Below are 19589 nucleotides of genomic sequence, written 5' to 3' on the forward strand. Positions count from 1 at the left end.
CCAAAAGCCAATATGCTTCTTCCATCAAACGCAGACCTACCAAGCTAAATGTTGTCCAATCACAAAAATAATAGCAGATTTGAATTGCATACATCTAAATTTGCAAATTTTCAAAAAATAAGTTTCACCCGCTAAAATGACGGCCCTTGATACATGGTTCATCCTTCACCCTTGCTCTTCTTTGCTTTAGGGCTCAACAACAGCTGGATTAGGGCTCCCCCATCCCCCAACTATCTGGTTCTGGGTGTCAGTGGGTATGGGAAAATGCACTCTTTCTGTCCCCTTTGGGCAGTAGCAGAAGGAGCCAGAATACCCGACCTGTTTCCTGCAGCACGGACACCCCTTGTGCCCCCTCTTCCCGCCAGATCCAGCTGTTGCATCAATCTCTCCACTATCACCCGCCTTCAACTCTCCAGCTCAGTCCGGCTGAGCCCATCCTCCGTGGCACGTCACTTCCTTGCAAACTTTCCCGAGAATATGCCCGTGCAAAAGTTGTTTGTCTTCAAAGGCTGGAGGCTGTGGGGCTGTTTCCTCGCCCTCTGACTGCGGGGGGCGGGGGAAGAGAAGGACCTTTCTCTCTCTCAACCCCCTTTCCTTTCCATTCTCGCTTTTCCCCCTCGGATTTGCATGTCAGGTTTCCTGTGTTTGTCACCAAGAGACGAACGGCTAGTATGGACAGGCTGCCTGGCAAGGGCTGAGCCACCGGGACCGTTAGACTGGCAAGGGGAGGAGGAGAGAAATAAATAGAAGAAGAAGAAGAAGAAGAAGAAGAAGAAGAAGAAGAAGAAGAAGAAGAAGAAGAAGAAGAAGAAGAAGAGAGGAGGAGGAGGAGGAGGAGGAGGAGGAGGAGGAGGAGGAGGAGGAGGAGGAGGAGGAGGAGGAGATTGCGAGCCGATCAAGTCCTCAACCCCAGCAAGCATCCCGTGCCCGGGGACTTTCTCTACAACCCTCTCTTTTTCTTAGCAACTGCAGCTGCGTCCCCAACGGCTCTCCGTGCCCCAGGAGCGCTTGGCAAGCGCAGCGCAGAGACCCGCCGCTACCGCATCGTTAAGAAGTCATGGCCAGCGACTACACGGCGAGGAGCCTGGACAGCATCGACCTGTCTGCGCTCAGGGTAAGTGCCTATGTCCTGGCTGGGAAGGGAGAGACGAGCTGGAACGTGGGAGGCATGGGGAGAGACATGGCACAGCTCAGCGGCAGACCTTGCATGCGGAAAGTCCTGGGTGCCTACCCCGCATGGCATCTCTAGGTAGGGACCCCTTGCCTGAAACCCTGAAGAGCCCGCTGCCTGTCAGTGCGGACACTAATGAACTAGATGGACCCAACGGTCTGAGATTTCTGTGTTCTCAGAGGGCTTACAGCTGGCTCCTTCATAAGCCTCCAGAGGGGGCTGGCGGCAGCAAAAAGATGTCACTTCCCAGATGTCACTTTTGCTCTTCAAGGAGAAGTGGTCTTGCAAGGACCTCTCGGTGTAATCTGGCAGCTCAGCTCCTACAAAGCATGCTTTGGGTCTCTTAGTTTGCAGCATGGCGCTGGATGCAGGCTAAGTTGGGTGAACTGTTGAAACAAACAAGTTAACCATGACTTAAGACCTCAATGAGAACTACGTGTAACTAACTTAGTCTCAATCCAGTTTGTTGGTATTATCAGTTCTATTTTTCCCTTGCTCTCTTAGAATGGTAATGGCGCCCACATGAAAGGTGCTGGAACTGAGATCTCGTGAGTTCTGGCTGAATAAAATAAAAATAATTGGGTATTATTATTCTTATTATTATTAGGGCTTGAAGAGCTTTGCATGCATTGGACTGGATATTAACAGCAGCATACGCCTATATATAAGTCTACTCCGAAGTAATACCTGTTGAGTTCAGTGGAGCTGACTCCCTGGTGAATGGTTTCTGGACTGCAACCTGTTGCAAGTTGTTGTTGTTTATTCAGCTTATCAGTTGCGTTACATTAAATTCTCAAAGCAGTCTACAAAATGAAATAAGTTATACACCGGTATATATGTATTAAAGTAATAAAACAATGAAAACAATGCCTCCATAACCTACCCCTCAACATAGACTAGTTCAGCACAGCAATGAAATTTATATACAAAGGCCTGGGAGAAGCAGAATGTCTTTGCCTGCTGGTAGAAAGATTTTGACATTGGTATCACAAGCCTTCATTGATGGGGGTGGGGTGGGGGGACCACTGAGAAGACCCATTTTCTTGTCAAGATTCTCCTAGCAATTCATGGAGGGAACCACACAGAAACCGGCACAGAGGGAGAGCACAAAGATGACCTCAGGCTCCAAGTTGTACCCAGTTTATATTGAAATCAGTGGGATTTGAGCTAAGACGTGGTTGAGTTTCTCTCGGTATGAATTCAGCCCCTCATCTCAGCCTTGGAAAGCAAGGATTCTTGCTCAGGGTCCAGTCACTTGCATCTCCAGTTAAAAGGTGCAGGTGGCAGGAGACTGAACCCTGTACTCTGACAACCTGAACCTCCTTACACCCTGGCAAGCAGCTGCCAGTCAGAGTAGACAATACTAAGTTTGATGGGCTTATGGTGTGACCTGGTTTAAGGAAGCCAGCTTCCTGCCACCTTATTGCAAATGAGCTGAGCATGCTCTAAGAGGGGCTGAATGGACCTGTGCGGAGGCATCTGCAGTTAAGCTGACTGCATGTTTTATATGCTTTTTCTTGAAAAACTTCACAACAGCCCTGAAAGGTAGGGCTCTATGTTTGTGATTATTTCTCATGCTGTATCTGGGATGGAGTGGGGAGTAGGGAGAGGAAACTTGGATAAAGCGCCTGTGATAAACTCAGAAGAGGCAAAACGAGCTATGAGAATTCTTTGCCCTTTCACACAAACGTTATCTCAGTAATCTGTACAACAGCCCTGAAATGTAGCTTGTGTGGTTATCTCGATAGGCAACTGGAGCAGGTGCAGTATGTAGACTGGGAAATCCAAGACATTGACTTTCCTGGGTGCAGTTAGAGTGCTGGTACGTGCCATTGGGCTCTTGACCAGTTTGGGGAACCCAAGCAATTGCCCAACCTTGCTCCCTTCTTGAGCCCATTCTGCAGATTCAGGGGGCTGAGGCAACATTAGCATGCCATATCCCATCTGATGTAACAATAGCTGGGGTCAGACATGAATCTGGAACATTCCAGTTCTCATCATGGCTCAATGCAAATATATTTAATTATATTTTTAAAAGCTTTCAGCCATAGATTCTAGAATTCATGTGGTCAAAGCAGCTCATGCATGTGTTGCTTTTCTAATGCTTTCAAGTACAGTGGTGCCCTGCAAGACGAATGCCTCGCAAGACGAAAAACCCGCTAGACGAAAGGGTTTTCCATTTTTGAGTTGCTTCGCAAGACGATTTTCCCTATGGGCTTGCTTCGCAAGACAAAAACGTCTTGCAAGTCTTGCGATTTTCCCCCGCTTTCCCCCCCCTTTTTCTAAGCCGCTAAGCCGCTAATAGCCTTTTAGCCGCTAAGCCGCTAAGCCTTTAATAGCCGCTAAGCCGCTAAGCCGCTAATAGCGCTAATCCGCTAAGCCGCTAATAGGGTTGCTTCGCAAGACGAAAAAACCGCTAGACGAAGAGACTCGCGGAATGGATTATTTTCGTCTTGCGAGACACCACTGTACAGTATCTTATAAATTAGTCCAAAACTTTTATCCTCTTGTCACAGATGTTGGTGGGGGTGGGACTGAGGTTGACAAGTAGTGACTTGCTGGTAAGACATAATAGACGCTTCCGATTGTGCACCCCAGGACTCCTTCTCCGGTTCTTGGGGTGCTCCAGAGGCCACACCCAATATCCAGGCCATGGCCCTCACTGCCATGCACCATGCCCTCCCCCAATTGTTTTTGCTCAACTGGAATATGTCCTGGGACGATGCCACTAGTTTGCCAGGTTGGCGGATGGAGATGTTTGTGTGTATATGGAAGCCTTTGGTGTATGCGTGGCTGGAATGCCACCTACTGTACAAAGGCAAGAGGCACAACAGTTGCTCCTCCTACTTTTGCCTCTAGCGCCACTCACTTTTTGCCGAAGCCCCACCACCAGCACTGCTTGCAGGCAAGCCTTTCACCACCTCTTCTCCGAAGCTTTGAACTCTCAAAGTTAAGCAGACTTAGCCAACACATTTTGGTGTGTATGTCTTTAAAAGCTTTGGGCTACCTCTAACTAAGTTCCACACCATGTAGACCCTTCAAAAGTATGCTATTATTATTTATTGTTTATTTGGTTTACATACCACCCTTTATCAAAAGATCCCAGGGCAGTGTACAACATTGAAAACATACTTTGTGGACCATAATAAAAATAAAAAAAACAGAATGCAAAGCATAATAGTAGACAGCATAATAAGAAAATAATCACAATAGCAGCCTTGCCACCACCTTTAACAGGCCATAGATTATTTCATGGCCAAAGGCCTGGGTAAAGAGGAATGTTTTTTGCCTGGTGCCTAAAGACATATAAAGCCTCTCTGGGGAGAGCGTTCACAGATGGGGAGCCACCACAGAAATGGTCTGTTCTCGTGTTGCCACCCTCCAGACCTCTTGGGGATGGAGGACATAGAGAAGGGCCTCAGATGACAAGTGCAAAATAGGCTTAAGCTAGTTGTGTTAATAATTTCAATAGCTCTCCTCTGAGAATGAGGAACACAGGATAGGTTCTTGCTCTTCAGTTGTGTGAGGGGAAATCTCTGGCCCTCCAGATGAGCCTGAACTACAACTTCCATTAAACACACCAAGCCAGGAGCCAGGGGTGACAGCAACATCTGTAGTTGGGCAACCAATCTCCCCCATACCTGCTGTGTTTTTGAAAGATATTCAGGGGTCCTGTTATATTGAATGTGAGCCTTGCCAGTATGTTTGAAGAGCTCATCGGCCCTCCCCACCCCTGATCTTTTGGCAGGAGAATAGCGACTTTGTATTTGCTTTAAAAAAAACACACCAGAAAACAGACTTCAGTTGCTCTGCAGCTCCAGAGCAGTTTCTAGATGGGGTCCACCCAAAGTTTAGTCCTTCCCTTTATTCATTCAACCAATCCCTGGCCAAAAGCACTGAGAAGGGTGGTGGCCAGGGAACCGTTGGGTTTGTAAGAGAGGTTTGCTTTCCCTCCTTATCATCAGCAAACATGAGTTTGGCAGAGTTTTGTTTTGTGTTTTTTTAATATATATATAAAAAGAAAACCTGGCTGAAGTTCTGCTTAGTCCTGTGATTTCAATGCATATTGAGCCGTTCCCAAGACTGGGATGGGCAAGGGGTTTCCGTCATAAAGGGATTCCAATAAGCATCACCCCATGGGTGAAAAGAAAAAAAACTGGTCATATGAATGCACACTGCAATGTGGAACCACCATAACTCTTGCTGTGTTTTGTTCATCATGTTAAATAAAAAGATTCCATCACACATCTTGCAGACTTTTCTAGCCAGGAAGAAACATCTGGTACATCTAGTACAAAGTCCATCACTTCAGTTAAACTTTGTTGGAGATGTGTGTGTGTGTGTGTGTGTATGTATGTATGTATGTATGTATGTATATACATACGGTGTGTGGTGCTGTGGTCTAAACCACAGAGCCTAGGGCTTGCCAATCAGGTCAGCGGTTCGAATCCCCGCAACAGGGTGAGCTCCCGTTGCTCGGTCCCTGCTCCTGCCCACCTAGCAGTTCGAAAGCACGTCAAAGTGCAAGTAGATAAATAGGGACCGCTCCGGCAGGAAGGTAAACAGCGTTTCCGTTTGCTGCTCTGGTTCACCAGAAGCGGCTTAGTCATGCTGGCCACATGACCTGGAAGCTGTCTGCGGACAAACGCTGGCTCCCTTGGCCTATAGAGCGAGATGAGTGTGCAACCCCAGAGTCGTCCACAAATGGACCTAATGGTCAGGGGTACCTTTACCTTATGTATATATTTATAACCTCCAGAGTCCAATTCCTTGATTTCTGGCTATGTAATTTATCACTCTTGTTAATTTCTTCTGGAGAAGATCGCTGGAGGTTTCTGTGACATAGGATTAATTTTGCAGGTTGTTTTTCCAGCACCTGTCCTTGCAATCTGTATGTTTGCAGCTGATCCCCTTGAAGCTTTTTTTGCACAATCTGTCCAAGTTTGATTCCACTGCTGTTTCGCTTTTTGCACAGTATTTCTACCCGTCTCTTCCACGTGGCTTCAGTCCAGCTAGAGTTTGCTGCAAAACTAATGACATCAGTTCTTTAGTCATATGCTTGCTAAAAAGTCCCATTAACCCAATAGGGCTTACTTCTGAAAAGACCCATATAGGTGTGCATGGCATGACTGCAATCTTAAGGATGCTTAACTAGGGCAGGGATAGGGAACCTCGGGTCCCAGCCCTCTCTACCTGGTCCTCAGGACTCTCCCCTTCTCCCCAGGCCATCCACATCCCCAGTTTTGCTTTGCAGCCTCCTTGAATGTGTTTGCAAGGCTGGAAATGTGTCCTGGAACTCTAATTATGTTTCTTTGCTTGCCTTTATGAAGAATTTTCCACTTCATCTGTATCATCCACAGCATCTGGAGGGAAGCAGGCTAGCTTAGGAGGGCACACACACCTCTGTTCTGCAGGACTTTGCCCCTGCTCCCCAGTTAAACTTTCGGCTATGTGTGAGCATACTTCACCCATGTACTGGTGAGGGTGTGGGGAGAGGCAGCTATAGGTACTTGTGGTGGACGTGCCTGAAGGTGGCCAATTTTTGGGAGTGAGTGTTTAAAGAGATAAGTACAATTACACATCAGCATGTCACGAAGACCTCAGAACTTGCATTACTGAATCTGTAATTAAACAAGAATCAGGACTTGGTGGATGAGCTACTAATTGGATTTCTCTTAACTGTTGCATGTATGGTTATACCCACATTTTGGAAGGACTTAAAAGGTGTAAACTTAAATGCTTGATGCAATAGAGTATGGCATATTGCCTTCACTGCTAAATTGACTCACAAATTAAGATTGGCAAGTGCATCAAAGTACAAAGATAACTTTGCAGGAGAATGGCGAAGCTTCATTTGGTTTACACATTCCCCAGGAAACTGAAGACCACTTCCCACGGCTTAGACTAATTTGTGGATCATTTAATAAGTGTGTGTTTTATAGATGTGTACTATTATACAGGTATGTGGTGCATACAGGAACACGGATTTGCATAATGTGTTTTGTGGGTCTCTGGGGAGCAAGGTCTCTGAAACAAGGTTGTTGTGAGGATAATATGGAGAAGGAGAGAATCGTGGATGCCAATTTGAGGTTCTTGGAGAAAAGGTGGCTTTTAAGTGTAAATAGCAAGTGGATGCTTGAGTGCCATTCTCTTGAACCATTCCCATCCTCCTGTGCCAGCACCTGAAAATGGCGATGCTTCATTTTTGCTGACCTAGGCTATCTAGCTGTCTTGGGTAGTCAAGACAGTGTTGGGAAAGGTTCCTGGCCAGCATAGCAGTAAAGCACACACTGGTCTGTCCATGTGACACATGCTGGCAGAATTTGTCTGAGCAGGCAGAAGGTGGAGCAATGTGAGAAGGAGCAAGGTGCTGGAGGTAAGCGATCCTTTTGCACTCAGGTGAAAGATGCTGTCCTATTTCCAGTGCTGAAGTAAGATTGAACTGTCAGTCTAATTCAGGGGTCAGCAAACTTTTTCAGTAGGGGGACGGTCCACTGTCCCTCAGCCGTTGGAGGGGCAGACTATATTTTTTGGGGGGGGATGAATGAATTCCTATGCCCCACAAAGAGGTGAATTTTAAATAAAAGGACACATTCTACTCATGTAAAAACATGCTGATTTCCAGACCATCCACGCGCCGGATTGAGAAGGCAATTGGGCCGGATCTGACCCCCGGGCCTTAGTTTGCTTACTCATGGTCTAATTGGCTTCAGTATGGAAGGGGTGTCCTTTTACCCATCATGGAAGGACCCATCCTAACTTGGGCCTTCTGTTTATGTTCTACCACTTGGACATACAGTGGTACCTCGGGTTAAGTACTTAATTCGTTCCGGAGGTCCGTGCTTAACCTGAAACTGTTCTTAACCTGAAGCACCACTTTAGCTAATGAGGTCTCCTGCTGCTGCCGCACCGCCGGAGCATGATTTCTGTTCTCATCCTGAAGCAAAGTTCTTTAACCTGAAGCACTATTTCTGGGTTAGCGGAGTCTGTAACCTGAAGCGTATGTAACCTGAAGCATATGTAACCTGAGGTACCACTGTAGTTTCTTCACTAAGAAAGGCACCAAAGTTCTCACAGTACACAGGAATTCCATCACCTGTTTGCAAAGAGGCCAGCTCTCACTCATCATAAGCAAGTCACTGCACACAAGCCTGCTTGAAAATGGAGATGACTTTTTGCCATCCGTTGGCCCTTGTGTTACAGACGGCAGACACCTTATGCTGGGCTCTGACTTTAGTCCTTGGATCTGTCCTTGTTCTGATTGGAGCGCTCTGTGGTCTATTACAGCTTAGCCTTCCAACCAGGCCAAGTTCCTAATTGTCTCAGAGCTGGACGTGTCTTTGATATAGAGCTTCCTCTCCAACAGCATTTGGTATTCCAGGGTCTGTATGGCCCCTTGCTATCCAGCTACTGCCAAGTTTGCTACATTTCCTTTGACAGATGCCAAAATCCTGACCCAAACATTAATCACTTTGAGGTTAATTACTGTAATGCACTGTACCATATGCTGCTCTTCTTGCTTCGTCTTTATCATTGGATGAGGAGTCCAAAAGGCTGTAGCAAGGCAGCTGACCTGGATGCCACGAAAGCTAACTTGCCATATTCATGCTCCTCTGTAAAACTGTGAGACAGAAACCTGTACAGGAAACCAGAGCATACTGTGTTTCCTTTATATTTAAACCAGGTGGAAGCCAAGACTTTGCAGTTTTGCTTTTGTTTTCTTTATGCTTGAAAGCATGAGAAGTTGATTTTAAAAATAAATAAATAAAATCCTATTATTAGCTTGTTTGTTTTTGGATTGTCCAATTTGTCCATCGGATCTTAGGGGGCTTACAAGAAAATGCAAATAAACTCAACAACATTAAAAGGGAAAACAACACACTTTCTCTTTTGTAAAGAGTACCCTGCACCTCCCAAATAATCTGTCAAAAACCTAAATTAAATAATTAGAGGTAATCAGGATGCTCTTATTTCTTAGGATAAAACAGCTAAGTATTTTCCCTCTGACTTGAAGGTTATTGCTGTTTCAGAACTCTTTCACAGGTAAACTTTCTTGTATATAAAATGAATGATGGAACATCAAGGGTTTCTTGCACATTAGTTTAGACCAGGGGTCAGCAAACTTTTTCAGCAGGGGGCCAGTCCACTGTCCCTCAAACCTTGTTGGAGGCCAGACAATTTTTTTTTGGGGGGGGGGGGAGAATGAGGCAAGAGCACCACAAGCCCAGGTGGCTGCTTACCTGTGTCTTGCAAGCGGCAGGAGCTGAGGGCGGGAGGATGATGAGCGGTGCGCGAAAGTGCTCTGGAGAGGGGCTGCTTAAAATGGCGGCCACTCAAGCGCTGCTGCTCCTGGCACCAACAAAGCCCAGCCCCCTTCCTCCTCTAGGCAGGGCAGGGAGAAGCCAGGAGGAGGGAGGGAGGAGGTGCCGCCATTGCCGCCGCCATGGGAGGGAGAGGGAAAGAACATGCGTGCGCTGGTGATCCATGCGGCAATTCCTGGACCGTCCGTGGGTCGGATCCAGAAGGCAATTGGGTCCGATCCAGCCTTAGTTTGCCTACGCATGGTTTAGACTTTGCAAGATAATAGCTGGAAATCAACCACATCAGGACAAAAGCAGATTTTTAGTTATCAAGATTGTCCTTTTGGCTTTGCTGTCTTGCTGAAATATAAGCATTCAAGTACCCAAACTGTTTTTGGATAGTTTTCTTTTACTTTCAAGCTGGTGACCTTGACAGAAGCAGCAGGTAGATCCAACTTCTAAATTCAGGAGGTGATATTTAAACTAAGGTTACCAGATGTCTCTGTTTCCAATGGCCTGAGCGCAGGCCCCATACAAAATCCATTGAAGTTGAAAAGTGTCCCCGGATTCATTGAAGAAAAATCTGGTAACCTTAATTTAAACAATCCTCTTTTGCAGTCTCAAATGAAGCAACATTTGCTGGTCAAGTTTTTAGGCACTGCCCTTTGAAACCCCAGAGTATTTGTACTGCAACAATTTGGCACTGGCTCCTCTGTGATTTTGGACAGGCTTCCCCGTGATCTTCCTTCCAGACTTTTTGTTTTTAGAAAACTGGGTTGCCTGCCTTTGGCTTGGGTGAGGTTGAGCACAGTTTAATTTTCTGTTCTCTCCATGCTTTACAAGAATAGCTGTGGCTCCCTTACACTGGCATTTCCACATTCCAGGACCTGCTTTGGCCCACATGGCTTTTAACATGTCTATGCCATTAACTCTTTGGAGGAAATTCTTCCTTCACCCCAATGAATTTGAAAAAGGCAGGCTTCCCCAACCTGTCACCCTCCAGATGTTGCTGGACTACAACTCCCATCACCCCTGACCATAGGCCATGCCAGCATCTGGATGGCACCAGATTGGGTAGGGCTGCAATAGGACTGCAATAGGACACATCTACCGTGTGTGCATGTGTGCCCAACTGGCTGTGGTGCAGGTCCCATTCATTTCAAATAAGCTTGTGCAGGAGACCTTCCAAATGAGTTGTACCCCTAATTCTTCATAATGGGATTCCAAGAGATGGAATCATATAGGAGAAAATAGCTTGGTTCTTTAAGTAAAATTAATCAACGTGTTTCTTTATTGTTATTTTTTTCAGGATCCAGCAGGGATATTTGAACTAGTGCAAGTTGTTGGGAATGGGACGTACGGGCAAGTCTATAAGGTAATGAACAAAACTCAATATATTTCATGGCATACTGACAAAACTGAAATCCTGGACATAATGGCTATACTCAGACATTACACCAAACCTTGGTCTGGCAAGCCAGCCTGCTTACAAGCCATAGTTCATGAGGGCTTCCCTAGTCCAGATCTGAAACCATGTTTCAAAGCTGGTTTTAAAGCCATTTGTGCTAGGGGTGGTTTGCTTATCTTTCTGAATTCACAGACACACCACTGCTGTCCTTCAAGAGCTGCCGCACCATGGGGACAGGAGTGAACTTATGAAGATGAGCTCTGATCAGAGGAAAAATTTAATTAAACAGATACCTCAAAGCCATGGTTTGCCTGCTGTATGTTTGTAAACTCAAACCATGGTGTGGGTTCTAAATATCACAAACCACAGTTTGGAGTAAAGTCTGAATTGAGTCAATGGCCCTTGGGACCTGTCATAGTAAACCCTATTTAATGGTGGCCTGTGGATGTGGCACTCACTCTTGCTGCACTCCTCCTTTCTCACCAGCGAGAGCAACAAACCATGACCTTGGGCTTAGCATTCCTTATGAACCAGATGTCATGATTGGCTTTGCATGATTGGTAAGCCAAGACCAAACTTTGGCTTAGCATTATGTCTGAACTGGGGATTGTGGCTTCTTTTACTCCAAACAAGCCATAGTCCCCAGTTCAGTCATAATGCCAAGCTAGAGATTATGGTTTGTTATGCCTGCTGGCTAGAAGGAAGGAGCAAAGCAGGAACATTCTGTGCATTCATGGTAAACTGTTAACTGTGTTTTCCTGCAAGGTGTCATGTAACTGATTTCCATCTGACCCACAACAAAGCTGTTGTGTGCACTGCTGGTTTCATTGTCATTTCCTCCCCGCTTCTTTGATTGGTAGGTGATCTTTCACCCTGGCTGTTTGGTTGTTCATTCTCTGCTAGTCCTGGTCTCGTGACTATCCTTCCAGGCTCCTTTACAGTTGGGAGACAAATCAAGTGAGCAGGCATGTCATGATGAGAATGCATTTTTATCCCTGATAGACGCTTGCCAGTGGACTAAAAAACCCCACAACAACTTGGAACATTGTCTTTTGAGGGTGTGGTGTTGTTGCTGCTGTTGACATTGCATTGTTTTCTCTCTGTTTCTGTTATGAACTGTGAGCAATTTAAAATTAATTGCAGATTAGCTTGGCCGCACAACAACACCAGACAAACCCTCCTTTGGGCAGAAAGAAGCGGCTTAGACTGGACAGCTCTTCAACTAGAGGGTGCCTTCAAATAGAGGAATGTCCTGTTTGAAGCAGGCACCCTTTTACAGTTAGTATGGCAAGACCCGTCCTTTGATCCTGGGAAGGAAAGACTTGAGCTCTTGGTTTTTGGTTTTGGAAAGGACTTTCTTTCCCCCACTTATGGTGTTTCTGGGTCTGTGTAAAAGCAGCCAACTGAGAGACTAGCCTTTCTCTGGAGCAGAGAAATAAATAAATAAAACTACCGTATCTTTTATGTTTGGGCAGCGGGACGGGTGGGGGAGAGAAATATGGGCAGAGTGCAATGGATCGCATGGCCTTGTTAAATTATGAAGTGTGAAAGCAGCTTGTGTGCCGTGCAGAAAGCCTGAGCAGATTGGAGCACCGGAGGCAATTACTGGAAGGCTAAATTTAAGAAACATGTACGCCCAAGAGCAAAAAGAATGGGGGGGGAGCAGGCTGGAAGGACAAATGCATTGGGCTGTGGCCTTGAGCCTTAAACTTCTTGCATGCCTCCCCTAGATACAGTTACCAACTGCCAGGTATATTTTCCACCCGTTTTGCATTTTGACCTTCAGTGTTGAGTATTTTCTTGAATAAATCCAGTATTTCGAGGGCTTAGAAAATGGTTTCATTTGACCTTGTGCTGTGATGGAATCATTAGGCTCCGCCCTTTTGACTTGGCATCCTCTCTAAGCCCCTCCCATATATTCATTCACTCAGGAGAGGGCTGTGGCTCAGTGGTAAAGCATCTGTCTTGCATGCAGAAGGTCCTCAAGTCAATCTCTGACATATCAGGTTCGGGTTGGGAAAGATTCTACATCTGAAACCCCCAAGAGCTGCTGTCATTCAATTCAGATAATACTGAACTAGATGGACTAATGGTCTGATTCAGCATATGACAGAGTTGTATGTTCCTTTGCCTGATCTCCTGCTTTTACTCATGAGCCAGGTATTTTTTAAAGGATGCAGGTGGCACTGAGGTCTAAACCACCCAGCCTCTTTGGCTTTCTGATTGGAAAGTCAGCAATTCGAATCCACGCAATGCAGTGAGCTCCCATTGCTCTGTCCTAGCTCCTGCCAACCTAGCAGTTCAAAAGCACACAAGTGCAAGTAGATCAATAGGTACCGCTGTGGTACCTTCCCCCTCCCCACTCCATCCTTCTCTCCACTGCTGCCTCCACTCCTCTCTTTTCCTGCCTATTGATCTCATATGGTCTCAGCTTTGGTTTTTTGGAAAGCGTTTGATCTCAGGGTTAAGTCCTGTGGGTGAGGTAGCTCAGAGAGTGCCTACACCACCACCACTGTGGCCCCTCCAGACACCATTTTCAATGCACATTCATGATGGTTCCTGCTCATGGTGCTATTGGGGCAGTCATACACGATTTTTACTGTATTTTTGGTTTTTATGGAAGCCGCCCAGAGTGGCTGGGGAGGCCCAGCCAGATGGGCGGGGTATAAATAATAAATTATTATTATTATTATTATTATTATTATTATTATTATTATTATTATTATGTGGTGGGAAGGTAAACGCCATTTCCATGTGCTCTGGTTTCCATCACAGTGTTCTGTTGCACCAGAAGCGGTTTAATCCTGCTGGTCACATGAGCCAGAAAGCTGTTTGTGGACAAACACCGGCTACCTCGGCCTGAAGCGAGATGAGCGCCACACCCTATGGTTGCCTTTGACTGGACTTAATTGTCCAGGAGTCTTTTACTTTTTTATTTTTTAAAACTGCAGTTGGCTACTCTGTCCCAAGTCAGAGTATCTTCCTCTCCAAAGTAGTTGTTCTTTACCATGACTGAAGAAAGCTTTCCCAAGCTCACAATGGAAAAAACAGCTTTGTTTCCTATTAAAGTGTGGTGGCGTATGGAGAGGAATCCATTTTATGCGAATGAAAGGGGTGGGGCTATGCAAATAGAACAGGCTACTTTTAATAGTCACTGTAGTCCCCAAGGGCAGAGAGAAGGTTTAGCTTGCACCCTTGTGTCTGTGAGGGTGCCCCTTTGCTCTTGCACAGAGAAACATTAAATACTGCACTTGTGACTATTGTTTTGGGGAGGGCAAAATGTTTTGTCCAACCTTGACCACAAGGGGCAGAAATATATGTCTTGCTGCACAGAGACTTATTATAATCCCTGAAATCTTTGCAATAAACAAATACTTATTCAGGGCTGGTGCAATACCACTTCCTCCTTCTACCTCTCCCACCACCACATCCTTCAGTCTCCTTCCCCCTCCCCACTCCATCCTTCTCTCCACTGCTGCCTCCACTCCTCTCTTTTCCTGCCTATTGATCTCATATGGTCTCAGCTTTGGTTTTTTGGAAAGTGTTTGATCTCAGGGTTAAGTCCTGTGGGTGAGGTGGCTCAGAGAGTGCCTACACCACCACCACTGTGGCCCCTCCAGACACCATTTTCAATGCACATTCATGATGGTTCCTGCTCATGGTGCTATTGGGGCAGTCATACACGATCATGCTTTGAATACCGTTTGCACCAGCTTACCAAGAATGTTTCTGATTTATTTTTGCCCTGCTTTTGTTGTGCAGCAATAATTACCACATTCACACCATGCATTTAAAGTACTGTGATAGCATTTGTCATGCCTTCCCCCAAGGAACCCTGGGAACTGTAGTTTGTTAAGGGTGCTGAGAGTTGTTAGGAAGTCCCTGTTCCTTTCGCAGACTACAATTCTCAGAGTGGTCTAACAACCAATCCCTCTTCATGAGGAACTCTGTGAATTGTAGCTCTGTGAGGGGAATATGGGACTCCTAACAACTCCCAGCACTCTTAATAAACTACTTCTCTGGCGATCACTCATAGCCGAGTACGGTTGTCTTCCATGAACATGGTTGGTGTGTCTATACATGACTGTGGTATTCTGTATTCTGGATCAGTATTCTGGATCCACATGTCCTTCCACAGTGGGGACGTAGGTTTCCGGGCAGGAGTTGATCCCGGTGAGGGTTTGCCAAATGTGCCTTCCTCTTAGCACGTTTGTCCCATGATGTCTTTGGTGAAGGCTACAATTTGGAGCACTTGCAGGCCATGATGATTGTTTGGAGTGGTATCATAGTGCTTTATTTTTTTTTTATAATATTTTTATTGATTTTCCAACATAGATTAAACACAATACAATACACACTACATAAACAAACAAACATAGAAACACATATAATTTCAAAACCTTTTTTTCATAAATCTTGCTTCCCCGACTTCCCCATACCTCCCCTTTCTGCATCCCTGTTTTACATTTCCTTCAGCAACTCCTCACTTAATTAAACTAATTATTCATTTTCCTTTTTCCCCCCTCCTCTCTCTCCGTCATTTACAGCTGTAATCCTCTTTTTTCATTACCCTTGACGTTTTAGCACTCATTAATTTTATAACAGTTCTTTAGATATACTTTAAATTTCTTCCATAGTGTAAATGTGGCTAATGCAGTAGCTTTGGGGAAGCACCGCAGAACAGCTATTCTATCAGAATAGACCCATCATGGTTGTGTCAAGAACCTTTTGCCCAATATACCTGTAATAAAACACCTGCATGGAGGGGCCCTAAGTAGCATGTCAATGTCAGTCCATCTTTCCAGCCCTGCCTTCTGGGTCCCTTCAGCTTTCCAAAAACTTTATCAGGTATGTTACCTGAGATCTGCTTTAAAGTGGAGATGTCAGGGATCAAACCAGGAACTCCCTTGCAAACAAAGTGTAGGTTTGGCCACAGAGCTGCAAGCACTCCTGCAACTGAGCACTCCAACTGAGGACAGCTGTGGAGTTACCAAGAGGGACAGTAGGAGACGACTGGCTGATTTATGCCACTCAGTGACCTCTAGGAGAAAACAAAAATTAGATGGCTCCTTTACATTGCTTTGGTCAAAAAACCCCGTCAACCATCCAATCGGTGTTTTAAAAGTTTTAGACCATTGTCTGCTAGTGTGAAAATGGTTCCCAAAACAACAATTCAAATAAACCTCCTAATGATCCTGGAGAAAAAGGGGGGCGGGTTTCTCATATGGAGTTGAAGTAAGGGGTTCTTATTTTGGACATCCAGTGAAGCTCAATGTTGTAAGATTCAGAACAGACAAAAGGAAGCAGCACAGAGCTGAACTATGGAATTTGCTCATACACAAGAGCTACTCGTAATGCCACCAACTTGAATGGCTTTAGAGGATTAGACAAATTCATGAAGGCCAAGAGCACCTGTGGATTCTAGCCACAACGGCAGCTCAAAGAAAGTCATGGTTGATTGTCTCCTTCCCTCCCAAACCCAGTAGTAGGTAAAATGTTTGCCCAACCCTGATTGATTTATTTTTTAGCGTTTGTTTGTTTCCCCCCATAGACATTCATGCAATGTAAAAAATGGTACATCACAGTTTTAGGTCTTCCTTTGCAGATGGCCACACTAATTGTCCTAGCATGTGTCAAACCCTGAATACAAGGGCTTTCCTCTTCAAGCATAGTTATTAACAGCTTTTAAAGACTGTGTGTGTGTGTGTGTGTGTGTGTGTGTGTGTCTTTCCTTTCCTTTCCTTTCCCAACAATGTCTAGGACCAGTAGACGGAAACAACTTAGAGGAAACCGCATACACACACACACACACACACACACACACACACACAGAGGAAATCATGTAGCATTTCCTCTCCTTTGGTTTGCTGGAAGTGGTTCTTACTCTTTCCTTGCCAACACATCCAGAAACTATATAATCAGAAGGCCCTTTATGTGGCCTATTAATGGCACATATCCTATTGCACCAGAGGGTCTCAATCTCACCCCAGTCACTGGGGCAAGATCAGCATAGGGCTCTTAGGGCTCCCACAGAGTCCTATGGATACAGCCACTTTACCATTTGGCATCCTTTTGTGGTGGAAGAGGACAGCTTTATTTTCCATCAAATCCACAGAACCCTGTTTATTCCACAAGCCAGAAAAGAAACCGTTACACACAGGGAGAGCAGTATAAGATAGCTTTGTGGGCGGGACCCAATGCACTCATTCCATTAGCACAAGGATTCATGCTTGTGCATTGGAACTCTCCCCCCCCCCCTGCATGTACAATGCATCCTCCCCGAATCTGGAGCTTTTCGGGAGTTCCCAGGGAGGAGGCAGAAGTTCCATAATTGTACAGGGACGAAATCCTTGCCCTAACGGAATGAGTCACTTAAAACTACCCCGTGTGTGATCCAACCAAAGCCACAGGACACTCCTCTGCAGGTTCACTCAGACGCAAGTCCTGATTTAAATGGAGGTTACTCCTCCCAGGTAAGTTTGAGTTAAGTACTGCAGCTTGTAGTGCCTTTAACCAAAATTAATTAAACCCATTGCAAATGGTGGGACTTAGAATCATAGAGTTGGAAGGGACCCCAAGGGCCATCAAGTCCAACCCCCTGCAATGCAGGAATCTCAGCTAAAGCAACCAAGACAGGTGGCCACCCAGCCTCTGCTTTAAAAAGGAAGGAAATCTTGTTCTTCATCTTAATCTTGTTTTGCCTGTGCCTGTTTGCTCTTCAGCATGCCCACATGCTTAGTTTTCTCCATCTACCTTAGTTATGTCTACACTGACTGGCAGCAGAGTTTCAGGCAGGAGTCTTCCCTACTTCTCCTTGGAAATGCTGTTGATTGATTGAGGGATCTTCTACAGGCAAAGCAGATGCAATGTTCTTTTCCAACATAGGACTCAGGCTGAGACCCTGGAAACTGCAACTGCTCCCCACTGGTTATCTGCGGCATCATGCTAGATGCCACCTGTTCTGGCTGAAGATGCACTTTTTTCATAGTAACCTAACAAGACCTTGCTGGGTCAGGCCAACGGCTCATCTAGTCTAGCATCCTATTCTCAACAGTGGCCAACCATATGCCTCTGAGAAGCCTGCAAGGAGGACCAGACCGCAACAGCATTCTTCCCCACCTGCAATCTCCAGCATCTGGTATTCAGAAGCATACTGTCTCTTGTGGAAAACGTAGAACAGTGCCATGCCAATCTCACTATAAATTGGTCCCTGGCTCCATGCTTTATGACCAAAGCCACACACAAGATATATGTTCAAGTTTAATCAGCCCTTCATTGACTTCTGCTTGGCTTGCAAAATAACAACACGTTATTTTGCCCTGGGGGGGTGGGGGTAGGGAGGGAATCCACATATATTGCTTATATCATCACTCAGGAACTTGATTTGTTCCTTACAAATGCATCTTGAGTAGCACTTAAGTAATTTAGTCAGAGAGGGGGTAGTTCTTTTTGGAGAAAATCATATGATAAAATACTTTTTTCTTTCTAGTTTCTTTTCTTTTTTCTTTTTTTAAAAAAGCAATGCATTCTTTTGATGCCAGAAAGCTTCTGGCTCTGTTGAGTAAAATTTTATGAGGGTTTCTCTTCTGTTGTTTTCTTTAAAAGAAACTTGGGATTTTAAATGGAAAAAACAACAACGAATAAACAATTTACAGATCATTTCTGCTACGCTGCATTTGCTCAGACATCTTGCTTTTATAACTTTGTTCTTGAGAACATTCACCCCAAAATGTATAAGGAAAGCCACATTTATAAAATAAATTTACTGTTAATTTAGATAACAGACTTTGTGATTTATTTACGTGCAGTGTCCACACATGTAGTTTGCAGTGAGCCTGACAATTTTTTTAAAAAGAAGCTGAAAGAGAAATAACATTCCTTTAATGTTTGCCCTTTCCATCTTAATATAAAAGATTTATTAAATCTGTTCAAGCAGTCCATTTGCAAAAAAGAAAGGCCAAATTGCTTCTGCAGATAAGTGATCACAAAAATGCAATTATTTAAGGTAGAGATTTGGGGGGGGCGGGATTGCAGTTCACATCTGGATAGCAAGGTAGGAAAGTAGATGGAAGATGTCACAAACCTACCTTCATATTTCCCCATTCAGTGGGTGCTTTTAAAGCCAAGGTGGGGAATTTTTGACCCAAGTCCAGGTGGGAGTTGCAGCTCAGCAATGTCTCAATGGCCAAGGATCCCCCAACTCAATTCAAAGCAACATTTCCCAGCCTGGCACCCTCCAGATGTTTTGGGCTACAACTCTCATCAGTCCCCAGAGTGCTGGGCAGAGCTGGTGGGAGTTGTAGTTCAAAACAGAAGGCAGCAGGTTGGTGAAGATTGGCTTCTGAATCTTCAAATCAGTCTCCAGGCTGCAAGTTTTACTTTCGCCTTGCAAAATCTGGGGAAGTCATTTTGTTGTTTGGACCAAGAAACATGCATCCCAAGTATGTGATTTATTGTCTCGGCAAAGCTTGTGTTCCTTGTTTGTGTTCCTTTCATGCTGCCAGAAAGAGCAGCATTCTCCCTCTTTCCCTCTCTCTTTCTCTTCTTGTTTAGTCATTAGGTCAGGCTGCTGCCATTGTATATTTAGCTGTTTTCTTGGAACTGCCCAGTCAGCTGTTTTTCCTCTTGAGAATTCTAATTGCCTTATGCAGAAGTTGCTGGGGTGGGTGCATGGCTGAGTGGCAGGCAGTGGCAGCCAAACCACTCCACT

General features: G+C 45.2%; 1 protein-coding gene across 6 annotated transcripts in view; it reads left to right on the top strand.

The window, feature by feature from the left end:
• Positions 1 to 857: 857 nt before the first annotated feature.
• Positions 858 to 19589, top strand: part of NRK (Nik related kinase) — a 126704-nt gene continuing 107972 nt past the window's right edge. For all 6 annotated transcript variants that reach the window (XM_077922435.1, XM_077922436.1, XM_077922437.1 and 3 more), the window contains exons 1-2: positions 858 to 1114; positions 10781 to 10846. In XM_077922435.1, the coding sequence (XP_077778561.1) occupies positions 1058 to 1114; positions 10781 to 10846 (123 nt within the window). In that variant the 5' untranslated portion in view covers positions 858 to 1057. The remainder of the gene's footprint in view (positions 1115 to 10780; positions 10847 to 19589) is intronic.

Source organism: Podarcis muralis, chromosome Z (assembly GCF_964188315.1).
Source record: "Podarcis muralis chromosome Z, rPodMur119.hap1.1, whole genome shotgun sequence".
Taxonomy (NCBI): Eukaryota; Metazoa; Chordata; class Lepidosauria; order Squamata; family Lacertidae; genus Podarcis; species Podarcis muralis.